The 12,326-nt window shown below is 41.4% G+C and overlaps 1 protein-coding gene across 4 annotated transcripts in view; it reads right to left on the bottom strand.

The window, feature by feature from the left end:
• LOC135908215 (pneumococcal serine-rich repeat protein-like) overlaps positions 1–12,326 on the bottom strand; it is a 107,470-nt gene that overhangs the window by 78,099 nt on the left and 17,045 nt on the right. For all 4 annotated transcript variants that reach the window (XM_065439977.2, XM_065439991.1, XM_065439984.1 and 1 more), the window contains exons 3-4: positions 8,999–9,098; positions 4,711–4,785 (exon numbers count right to left, since the gene is read on the bottom strand). In XM_065439977.2, the coding sequence (XP_065296049.1) occupies positions 4,711–4,785; positions 8,999–9,098 (175 nt within the window). The remainder of the gene's footprint in view (positions 1–4,710; positions 4,786–8,998; positions 9,099–12,326) is intronic.

The raw sequence follows: 12,326 nt of genomic DNA on the forward strand, positions 1-12,326 counted from the left end.
CATAGGTGGATTGGGGTGAAGCCTGCTTCCAGGGTTCTGCTTGGCATGGCCCCCTAATACTGAAAAAAAGTTCCCCTGAATATTTTAATTTTTGTTCAATGTGCCTATTCTTGGTGTATTTTGCACATTTAGATAAAAAATAAACATATCCTTCCAGTATTTATATGTCTCGTCAATAAAGGTATAACTTCGTCCCCACCAACTCCTCTGTCACCTATCTAGCACACTCATTTCGGGGTGGCAGCTTTCGGTCTGACAGGGAGGTGAAGCCATATGTTGTCCTAGCTGCATGACACTCCGACGACAAAGAAATGGAGATCACCACCTTCTAGATTGTCGCAAAATTTTTTTGCTTTCAGGGTTGGACAAACGTTCATGGCCAATCATCATATGTGACAAAGACAAGCACTGCCAGCAGTCAGATGCCATTCATATGGTTTCTCCAGCAGGTGGAGGCCATGGTGAGTAAGAACCCCACTCCCAGAAAAAAAACAATTGTGGCCATTACAGAACAGCTTCAAGGGGCAGAGGCAACAGCCAAGATTCCTGGGCCCATTTTCATAATGCACCACTCCTACGCAATAGATTTGTTTGCATCTACAGAGCCTGCCCCACCCATGAACAACCACCCACCCCTGAGAGGTGTCACTGAGAGGGAGACTAACAAAAGGTTATGCAATGCTGAAGACTCACTAAACGCGACTATTGTGGAAGCACTGCTCAACATCAACACATACTAATTGATCCGAGTATCTAACCTCTATCGAAGAAAAATTCAGTCAACAATTAGAGCTGAAAATATTTTTTTTAATGTCTCCTAGGTCTCATAAAAAAGCAGCAAAAGAAACAAGTAAAATATTTGGAATGAATATATTGAATCTTGTCTGAAATATTGTTGGTATTCCTGAAGTCATGATTATGTCCTCCTATATCTCGCACACCCAATGCTTATACTAGTGTCACAGATATGTCATACAAAGCTTTTGAGATAATTGTGATCCTTCTTGAAGACACAAAAAAAAGAAAGGAAAAGAAAGAAAAGCACCACTGCTGAACAAAGTTGGAAACTACCCTTGAAGAAAGTTATTTCACATCTTGATATAGACACAACATTACACAAAAGCTATTCAACATCAACAGCAGTCAATGACTGGCAAGTATGCATGCTCAAAAACACTATGCAAAGAATCTGAAGTGGTGACTTGCAGTGTAGCATGCAGCAGCATGACTGATGCCTGACAATGGGCTTCAAGACGACACATTTAAAAATTTGTGGGGACTTGAACTGTTATTATTTGCTATTAGTACTCCACATGCTTGCATGATGTAAATTCCTAGTTCTGAGATGTGTAACCTTTCACCTGGAGCATCACATTTACTGCTGTTACGAAGAATCATCACTTGTGCTTTTTAGTTTTCCCCGTCTCTTGCCCTGTGCCCCCTGTGGCAGTTGACCTCTTTGCCTTCTTTGCTCATTTAGGACAGCCTCTTCACATTGCAGTCTGCAATGCATTGGTTGCTTTACAAAGCATTAGGTCCAGTTATCACACACACATGCTCAATCTCCCGCAAGCTGACTAGAGAACCAGCCTCTGAATTGAAATGGTCTGGCTTCACAGGCACCTTGGTTTACTTAGTGTGCATTTTGCAGTTACTCCCGAGTACTATGCACCCATGCCTTATTTGTCTATGTCCTGTCATGTCTGCAAAATTATGTTAAGAAAAAGAAACCTTTGAGTATACTCAAATGGACGCCAAAAAACATAGCTGACAGTTTGCAAGTAGGCCATTGGGAAGGAGCACCTCCAAATTAAATTAATTAAATTGTGGGGTGTTATGTGCAACCACAATCAGATTATGAGGCACGGCATAGTGGGGGAATGTGGTTTAATTTTGACCATCCAGGCATCCTTCAGTTGCAAATCTAAGTACACAGATGTTTTTGCATTTCAGCCCCATGGAAATGCAGTCACCGTGGCTAATATCAAACTTCCGACCTTGAGCTAAGCAGCGCAATGCCATAGGCACTGTGCTACCGTGACGGGTGAAAGCACCTCCTCTCCCGACTGCTGCACACGAGTACGAAACACACATGCTGCCACTTTTGCAGTTATTTTTTAACATAATGAGACCAACAAGGCACAAACGCAGCTGCAACGTAGTTTAACAGCAGTCTCTAGGGCAGCATGGTGACGCCTAGGAAGCTCTCACTGTGAAAAAGGTTTGTAGCAGGTCTATTTACGCAATAAAGAAGCCAACTGCTAGCACCACTTCATAGAAATGCTAGGCACAATCAAGAATTCACTCATAGAAAAAAAGTATCTTAATGTCGAATTCTTATGAACATAATTTCATGTTACATTAAAGCAACCATGAATGTCATTGCAAAGAACCTACAACAGCCGCCACTATAAAAGAGCAATTCATGTTACTCTCTTTTTCAGAATGTCTAAGACAATAGCCCAGTGTTCTTAAACTACACTTAAATTTTATTTATGTAAGGTCAAACAAAGTACTGAAGCACCCCATAAATTACAGATAGTGAGTGAAATCCATGAATATATGGTCATGATAGGTAAATCATAGGTCTTTTAATTCTTTCCCTATATCACCCTTTGGGCATCCTTAGTACGCTATGGATGGTTTGAAACATCGCTTTCGAGACCTTCCGCGCTGCTCACGGATACACTGCATCTGTCAGAAGAGAAGGAGGAGGACCACATTTTTCTTTTCTAAGCAGTTCGCTTTTTCCTTACTTGGCGGGGATTTTTAAACATACTCCAAAGTTTTGCAATCGTCAAAGTAGAAAGCGAAAATGGCCACCACCGGAAGCGGCACACACTTCGAAAGATAGCAGATCCTGCGATTCCACTGCATCTGCGGCTGATTTTATCGATGCATCAAGTGTGAGAATGTTGCCTTTTTGTCGCACTTTGACTTAGTGAGCGACGAAGATGCAAACCAGCCGGGAACATTGGCGGCCACAGCCTGATTAGTTGCACTTTTTGCTTCGGCCCATCTTTGTTGTCAATTGGATCGCTTGAGAGCCTGCCGAGATGGAGACTTATAGAAACTGCAAGTACTGCTACAACGAGAGAAAAACCAAGCAGAAAACGAGTTTACTGCAAGATGTGCAACATTCCACTATGTTTTACATCGAGCAACTGCTTTGCCACATGGCATGCCCAACTGTAATGCTTTCAGTTAAATTTTTGTAGTGGAAGACCTGTTTAATGAAAAAATTATACATATTTTTTTGGAGATAGTTCTCGACAGCAATTAATTTTGTATATCGCATGATTTTTGTAACATATTTTTTTATTAGTAAACACAAGCATGTCTTTACAAACTTCGTTCAGTTTTATCCCACAATCATAATTCTGTCATATCATAAGAAGCCAACAAACACTGACACCAAGGACAACATAGGGGAGGCTACCTGTGCTTAATAAATGAAATAAAGAAACAATAAATTAATGGAAATGAAAGTGGATGAAGAAACAACTTGCCGCAGGTGAGGAACGATCCCACAACCTTCGCATTACACCAGCGATGCTCTACCAATTGAGCTACCGCGCCGCCATTTCTCCATCCACTTTCTTGGGTATTTATGTTTTCCTAGTAGAACACTGGGAGTGTTAGCCAGTGCCACCACTCACAAACCTTGGCGGCGGATGTGGAACATCCTTTCTGCCACAGGCATCATGAGAACGTGACCTTTTTGAGTGAAGGCAACTGGTCAATACATGCTACCTGAAGGCGTCAATGTTGCCAGATTCGAGAACCTTGTTATGTAATAAACTAGAAGAAAGGAGGTTAACATGCGTAATGCGAAAGTTGTGGGATCGTTCTCCCCTTGCAGCAAGTTGTTTTTTCATCCACTTTCACTTCCATTAATTTATTATTTATTTCATTTATTAAGCACAAGTAATTTCCCCTATGTTGTCGATGGTGTCAGTGTTTGTTGGCTTCTTATGATATGACTAAGAAAAATCTGTCCCCTCGGTTAAACCCTTTACTTCTCGTTTAATCTTGATTCTGGCAATTTATATCTTCTTTATGACATAAGTCTCATTAATAAAACTTTTATGCATGAAAAATGCATTCATTCTGCTTTTTGTTTATGTATTACATAAAATATTGAGTGCAGTAGTTCCTGCAGGAAAAGTAATCTGGTGTAACCTACAAAAAACACCTATTTTTCCCATGGTATAGAAAAAGTTAAATGTCAATGTGATGAAAGTTGAAATTTAGTGGTTGACAGTTCAACCATCTTGAAACCCATTTCATAGCTGTGCTGGTCTGATTATTCATATTGTTACGGTGAATTAGGACAGGAACATGCACACAAGAGGGAGGCGAATTTGGCGATGTTACAGTAATGGCACTTGTGATATCCTACAATTTCCGCGGGGAATTAGCAGTGTTTTTATTTTGAAAGAGCGCTCTTTTTGTAAAGTTGGTATTATTTGGTTTTTTGTGGTGAAAGCTGAATGCTAGAACAGTGGAACCACATCACGACTACGCTGTTTACCAAGTAATGGATATGCTCTGTAGCAAAAGGCACTGGGCACTGCAAATAGAAAGCATATGCAACCCTACAGATCACTTCAAGCAAAAGAGGAGTAACTCGGTACAGTTTGGTACCTTTCATAAAAAGAATCCAAAGGAGCGAAAAAAAGAAGAGACCCAAAAAAGGAAAGCCCTTACCGTTCCGCAATGGTGTTCAGCCGCTCATCATTTACAGCCCTCCGTATCTCCGCACGATGCCGTTCTAGTGATATGCTGCAGATACCAAGCAAAGTGCGCATGTACTGACAGTGATTCCATCATCAAGCTCACAACTAGGCTATCTGATGTGCAAGACACGCTCTGAATTAACACTTAAAGGAACACTAAAGGCAAATATTAAGTGAAGCTAAAGATACAGATTAATGCTCGAGAACATCTAAGGCATCAATATTATTGAGAACAGAGCTTTAGTAAATGAAAAATTGAGGTAAATGCAGGATGCAATTTGAGACTCGACACAGACATTCAATTGATTTTGATAAAGTTCTGGGACTTTATGAGCCAAAACAATGATTTGAATGTAAGGCCCGCCGTAGTGGAGGACTCTGGATTAATTTTAACCACCAGGCCTCCAATGCATGGGACACAAGCGTTTGTGCATTTCACCCTTATCACAATGCGGCCGTCACAGCTGGGATTTAATCCCACAACCTTGTGCTTAGCAGCGCAACACCATAGCCGCTAAGCCACAGCAGCGGCTTCGGGTCATTCAAGTACTAGCCTGATGACGTAGAGACTCATTATTAAAAGTCTATCACCAAGAACACGACTCATATTAACAAGATCATTGCACTGCACTATAAGAAGGAAGAAAATGCTACTCGTGTACTTCAATTCAATTCTTAGAAAAAATAACTTTCTGACGTTACCCTTGACAACATGGGCAGTGGAAAGGTTTCATTTCGCTCAACTCTGAGCTGCCCGTACTTTCGCATTTCAGCAGTTTCATTATCATGTAGTACAGGAGAACCTTGTTGATACGTTCCCATTACATATGTTTTCCTGGCACCAATGTTCACATCGAGAACACAAAAGATGACCCAATAGATTTATGCTCATTTTTGATCGGTTAATGTGCTCCTGGAAAACACGATTTTTCAGCACCAACGTTCAGTACACTGCCAAACTGCGATCGTATGATATGTTTCCCGGCCGCCAGATCCCGTGTAAACAAGAGAATGCTAGGTCCGCGTGATTGACAACAGTATATAGCCGCCCATCTCACGTGAAAACGACAGCGCGCACAGTTTCTTATACCAGTACCAGCAAATCTCTGCTTCAGTTGTCGCACGCCGCATTCACAGATACCGCCGCCAAATCTATTGCGACAAGCACCTTCACCTATCTGTTTTACAGCGCGTGGTGCATAGTGACATTGGTAGTGTACTGCATGGTTTTGGTAGGCGATAATCCAAATGCGCCACCGTTCCCTGCTGCAGGCAGTACGATGTGTATGGGCAGCATGCTTTGCTTCGGCGGCATCCGGCGTTGCACACCAGTTCGATTTCATTTCGGTTTCCTGTTGCCCTCTTAAAACACCACACGATAGGAAAACAACAAAACACATATCAGGTTGCTGGAGCACCACCACACCACCAGCTCGACACACGCCGGCATCTTGTGCCACAACTATCTGCGTGATGCTTCGCATTACGTAGATGTCAACAATAGTTGAGTCTGTTAAATTTCTTTCTTTACTTCACATCAAGTGTTTTCCCGGTTAGTACATTTTTTCTCTGTTTTTTCCAAGACGTAGGACTGATGTTTTACTGTATTGCGCTGGCTTTGCTGGCTCATGAACCTCACACAAACTGCATGTAGCAGAGAATGAGGCCCATCGCCTCATTACATAGATGCGAAAAATATTTGTAAATGCTGCAATCCCATGTTACAAAGTATTTACAAATAATATGCAATATATGCAATGTCACAACTCCCCACTAGGGGGCAGGCAATTTGAATTATGCTACGTATGCGGACTCTTCAGATTCTATTTTATCTTAAGCTAAGTCTTTTCTTGGCATAAAAACAGCCCTGCAAGGTTTCTAGAATGGAATTTTAACAGTCGATGTTGACTTTACATATGCCTTTAGTGTGTCTTTAGATGTGTACACAAGGCTCAATGGTTTTGAACTAGTACTATAATGTCTAGGAGACACACATAGATTCATACAATAGAAGCAGATGTTAAACTTTGCATTGTTAGATTTGGGGCGACTGTCGTGGTCTCGGAGTCGGGCGTCACAGATGGTCGTGCTCTAGCTTATGCCACTGGTGCATTTTGAATTGGGTAGCTGGCTTACACTATCGGGTCGGCGCATCTCACGGAGGCTAAGCTGGCCCACACCATCATTCGAATTTTCCCAACGAGTACGCAGTTGGGAAGTTGAAGGAAGTAAATAATGGGTTTACTTGCATAGGAGAAGCAAACTTAGTAATAGGGAAAGACAAACTAATACTTGCAGGACTTACGAGCACCACACGTTACCACTGCAGCACACAGCAACATCATTCTCGGAGCACTTCTACGTGAAGACTGAGCACGCTAACTCATTCTGGGAGAGCACACACACTAGCACGCAAGATGGCTGCTTAAATAACCTCTGTCTCCCATAGATTACTTGCTAGGGAAACAGTTTATGTCCTAATCGGCCAATCCAGTGGTCTTGTAGACGTCACGAAACTCCGCCTCTGAGGAGGTGTGAGTCCACACAGTCCACACGTTCCACCCCTAATATGATGGAAAGGGTGGAAGCTAGCACATCATACTCATTATTCCAGCTATGACAGGGAGAGGTGAACACGAAAAGCCCCCAGAAAGAAAGCCGCTCCACAAAATTTTCAACCATTTCTTGACTGGCTTGATAGGTTGGCATGATGCACAACAATTGGTGTCAGTAATTAGCAGCCTCTAGGATGCACTCAGCTTGGGCAGCTTGCTCAATAACCATACACCCCTTCTTCGGCAATCAGCCCGCACCTTGAATAACACTTGTCTCTGAAGACGGCTTCACAATGATATCACGGGCCAGTCGCTTGGGTAGAATAGAAATGCGCCCTCTTGTAGGAATGCTGAATGTGTCGACATCTCAGTGTCCAAGTTTACTCAGTGGAATGTCATTTGACGTCAGCTCTCTGGCTAGTACACCAAACGTAACATTATTGCTAGCAATTTTAAACGATACATATGAACTTTTTGTTAACTTCATATGCTGACCATCACTGATGATAGTGTTAAAAAATATCAGTCAATTTACTTTTTCGACACCCCTTTGTTACTCACACAGATACAATAAAAGCAAGGGGGGTGAGGGGAGCGCATTTCCCAATCACCTCCTAGTGTGATCACACATCAAGACCTCAAATGCAGACCATTGTAATGTCAAAGACACAACCGTCACTTGTGCCAGCATTACCAGATTAGTTTGTCGGTCTGCAAGGTGTGCCTTGGTTTGCCAGGAAAATGTGACGCAGTACTGTCGCCTGCAACGCCCATCTGGAATATCCATCGCACCTAACGCACAGCAGCATATATGAGAGAACACAATAAAGGTTATTCATATCGTGGCCTCTGAGATCGTAAACAGCTAGCCAAGTCTGTGTAATGTGGGCCTCTTCGATTATCCGACAGCCCCAAACTGCCCTAGGCGGTGCTTCCAGCCAATGAGCATTGCACATGCAGCCATCCAGGGCAGTCCCAGACAGTCCCAGATGGCAAATTGAAGAGGCCCAGTGGCACACAAACTCAGGGGCCATGTCGCATATGACCCCTTCATCTCTGCGTTCTATTTCAGGGCACATGCTGCTGATCTTTCGTGCCACACGTATGTGCCTGGAAATAAAGAAAGGTGAGGTCCAGTATGGTGATTATACAAATAAATGATAATTAGACGAACTGGTTAGCCCTGGCAGATTTTCTTCTTTCTCGTGTGTCAGGAGGTAGGCAAGTGAAGGATGAGGGAAAAGGTAAATGCAATTCTTAACATACTTTGACTTACTTAACGGGGCCTCAAACACTATGAATGAACAAGCGTAGTGCATAGAGCATGAGTTATTATTCACATGTTACGAATATGAATACAAAAAAAAAAGAAAGTGCGTGCACTTTCTTTATTGCTAATGAGATGCTTCAAAATGCTGTAGTTCAGCAATTACTTTGCAGATTTCAGAATTTTTACATGAAAATGTTCAGAAGAGAGTGCTCTGTGAATGCTAGCATAAAACACATTTTTGTGCTCTGATTGATGTGGAGCTTGTTTAAGTGATTGGAAGGCTGTTACACTACAAATATCTTGGAATATAAAGCAATCAGCTGCCTATTGCAATTAATATGAAAGAGCCATGAAAGAGTTTTAATCTCCAACCATTAGGTCAAATAACTATTACAATTTGTTTTCTACTGCTGCATTCACAAATGCAACCTTACCAAAGAATATTGCTCAGTTCTTGCAGAGTCTTCTTCTTGTCCTTGGTCAGCTCCCCTTGGGCCCGGAAGGCTGACACCACAGCAGCATATGCCTCCAATTCTGGTCCAGGGCGTCCGACAAACACACACATATATATGAACTTACAGGCACAACAAGAACAGCACAAGAATACTTACTAGGCTTGCCACTTTGATCAAAAAAGAGACACACGACCAAGAAATGGAGGGAAGGGGGGGGCAGGATATGTTGCTGTCAAAAATATGTGTATAAACAAAGCAAAAACAACAAAGTTGTGACAAATGTTATACAGCTTGGAAACTTACTAGAGTTCATGCAAGCAGAAAGCTATAGAGTAACACCATGTGAAAGGTTATGTGCGACACAGGGGAATGCATAGCCACTCAGATCACACTGGCAATAAAGCGGTACTCTTAGTAAGTACTCAAAAGGTGGAAGCCCTAACATCTGTTCACACTCAGAACACCCACTACGATTTGGCTCTGATAAGTGCGTCACTGCTGCCTGTCACTTTGAACTCAGTGCCTAAGAATATGAGCACTGCCCATGAGCAGAAAAAGAAGCAATAAAAGTACTGGAAAAGTGTAAAGCACCATAGCAAGACTGACTTCCTTAAACAACACAAACAAGGAAAAAAAAAGGAAAAGAAAAGAAATAGAGAAAGAAAGAAACAGTGAAGAAAACTTATTTGTTACTATTTTCCTTAACAGCAAGTAGACAAGTATCACTACAGATTAAATTTTTACTTAGGCCTGTAAATTCTCGACCCAGATTATCTAACACTGGTTATACAGTGTCTGCCAATACCATGGACTTGGAATGTAAAGGACTTGTAACTATGGCTCAGTGTTTTCAGTTCGAACCAAGAAAACATCAAGAGAAGTATGCTGGATTTATATTCAGCAATACTGTTTTAACCAAAAGATTTCAGTATCTAATCATATTTTGAAACAAGCACCTGCACGCGTGCACGCATGCACACATGTAGCACTATATTGAAATTAAAAAAAACAAAAGCAGTGAGGATAAGCCATAAAGGCAGTGAATGCTATGTGCAACTACACCAACACTAACTGCCTATAAATGACAAAACAAACATAAACTGCCTGGAAATGGCTGTTTATTGGCTGGAAGCTCTGAAGAAGCTTTGGACATGCATGAGGCACAATTCCACAGTTTCAAAGCACCTTTGCAACAAATCCCAGAAACTAGAGCCGACAAATTTCTTTGAAAGCCACACAGCTTCTGTGCATTGGACTACTGGATGAGGAGGTAAAAAAAAAAGGCCTTCTGGCTTTGCCTAAATCTATATAGAGGGACAGAAATAACCAAAAATGAATAATTTTTTAGCTGGCTCATGCCCATGCTGTGACATGAATTAGTTAAAGTAGCTCCAAAACTGCTCACTTGCGGCACCTGTGACCCTGTTTCACATACAGGTATAAGAGGCCTCACAGGTGGGGCTAACAAAGAATGCAAGCGTCTAGACGCTCACATATATCCTGAAAACCAAGCAAGCAGTGCATTGCTAGCACCACATGCAGCAACCTCAAGCACCGTGAAACTATACAACCAAACCAGTTCCACGGAAATCTGCAAAGTACAGCAAAATCTAGATGTACCAAAACTAGATTTTATTAAATTGGCAATTCAATGAAGTGTTTGTGACTTCCTGACACCTACTCATAGAGGCAAACATGTTGAAAGTCAACTTTGATGCAATGAAGTGAATTCAACGTCTCACCCGATTTAATGTTTTGGGAGATATGTGGGTAAAATATGAGTGCACTGAGCTTCAGTTCAGGTGATGGATGCCGTTGACCTGCTAAGAAATTTCGCCGCTCCCATGACGAAACATAAAATGAGCTCACTGAGTGAGCTCATTTTATGTGACAGTGAGCTCAATGAGCTCACTGTCACATATTTATATACAGTGACATTTTTTTTGTCACATTTTTATAGACAGTGAGCTCAATGAGCTCACTGTCTATGATGAGTGCTAAGCAGGCATCCTTAATTATTTTATAACATTATTCACATGAATGTTTTAAGTCTTTTTGATGTAACAAAGGTCCTAATTAAAAATTATTTTTGGTGCCATCAACTGTTAAGTACAGGCTTAATTGTATCACAACATTATATATGTATATATATATATGCAGGAATGAGACAAGGAACTTTTTGGAAGACTTATTTACTAAACGTTTTCGGCTGGTCGACCAGCCTTCATCAGAGTATAGCAACGCATGAAAAACACATATGCAGCTGCGTATGTGAAACTATAATGTGGCACTGTGAAATTATAATGTCAGCAGCGCCACAGTTTAGGCATGAATGGGGGAAAAGGAAAGTTTGGCCTTCATTTTTTTAACTAATTAGGTATGTACTGTTTTTTCTGGCGAAAAAATGCATACAGTCAAGTGCTTCTGCAACAAATGCCTCTACAATGAAATGACAAGTGTAATGAATGAATAATTCTATCCCAGTTCTACTGCAAGCTGTGCAGAGTGTAACCTTAACAACGAAATTACCTGCACAACAAAAGCTTTGGGGGGCTCCAAGCACTTCGTTATAAAGGCGTTCAACTGTATATAGAGTTTTGGAAGAGCAATCTACCAACCTAACCTCATCCACTGTTACTATTTGGTGTCCCTTGTATTTTGGTACTAATTCACAAACTAAATGCTAATAACAAGTAAGTTACAGCAAAAGTCAACAGGCTTTTCCAAGAATGATAAATAGCAAATTCTCATTGCCTACATCTAAGTTTCATGAATTATATATGTAATACCCTGGACAGTCACTGCACCCAACAAATGTATCAAGCAGATTACCCGCACCACCTCAATGAGCTGAAAGTCAAAGTACCACATAAACTAGTTATTCCAAGTCACCTAGCAAAGAGAGATCTGATGTGTCATCAATAAGAAGCCAATCCCTTTGGTTCAACTACAACACATCAATTTCTTATGGCATGCAGAAACCGTACTTGGCCTGGAGTGAGATGATGAAGATCTATGCTCAACAACATTCATTCAGCAAAATATACCAGACCAAAAGGCTAAATAATTTCAAGTCAGCTTGTGAAGAGAATGCAGGTAGTGTACAGCAAGTGCTTTGCCAAAACCATTCTTTGCAACTAGCACTAAGCATTACGGGGTGAATACCTGGGGAAACAAGTTTCGTTAATATACTTGAGATACCTCAATGAAAGCACAGCTGTCTAGACAAAGGGCAGGATAGCTGGCTGCCAAAGCTTGCATTTAATATTGGCAGCACAAGCACAAATGAACACACAAAGAAGGAAAG

The sequence above is a fragment of the Dermacentor albipictus genome, chromosome 1 (genome assembly GCF_038994185.2).
Source record: "Dermacentor albipictus isolate Rhodes 1998 colony chromosome 1, USDA_Dalb.pri_finalv2, whole genome shotgun sequence".
In the NCBI taxonomy this organism is placed as follows: domain Eukaryota; kingdom Metazoa; phylum Arthropoda; class Arachnida; order Ixodida; family Ixodidae; genus Dermacentor; species Dermacentor albipictus.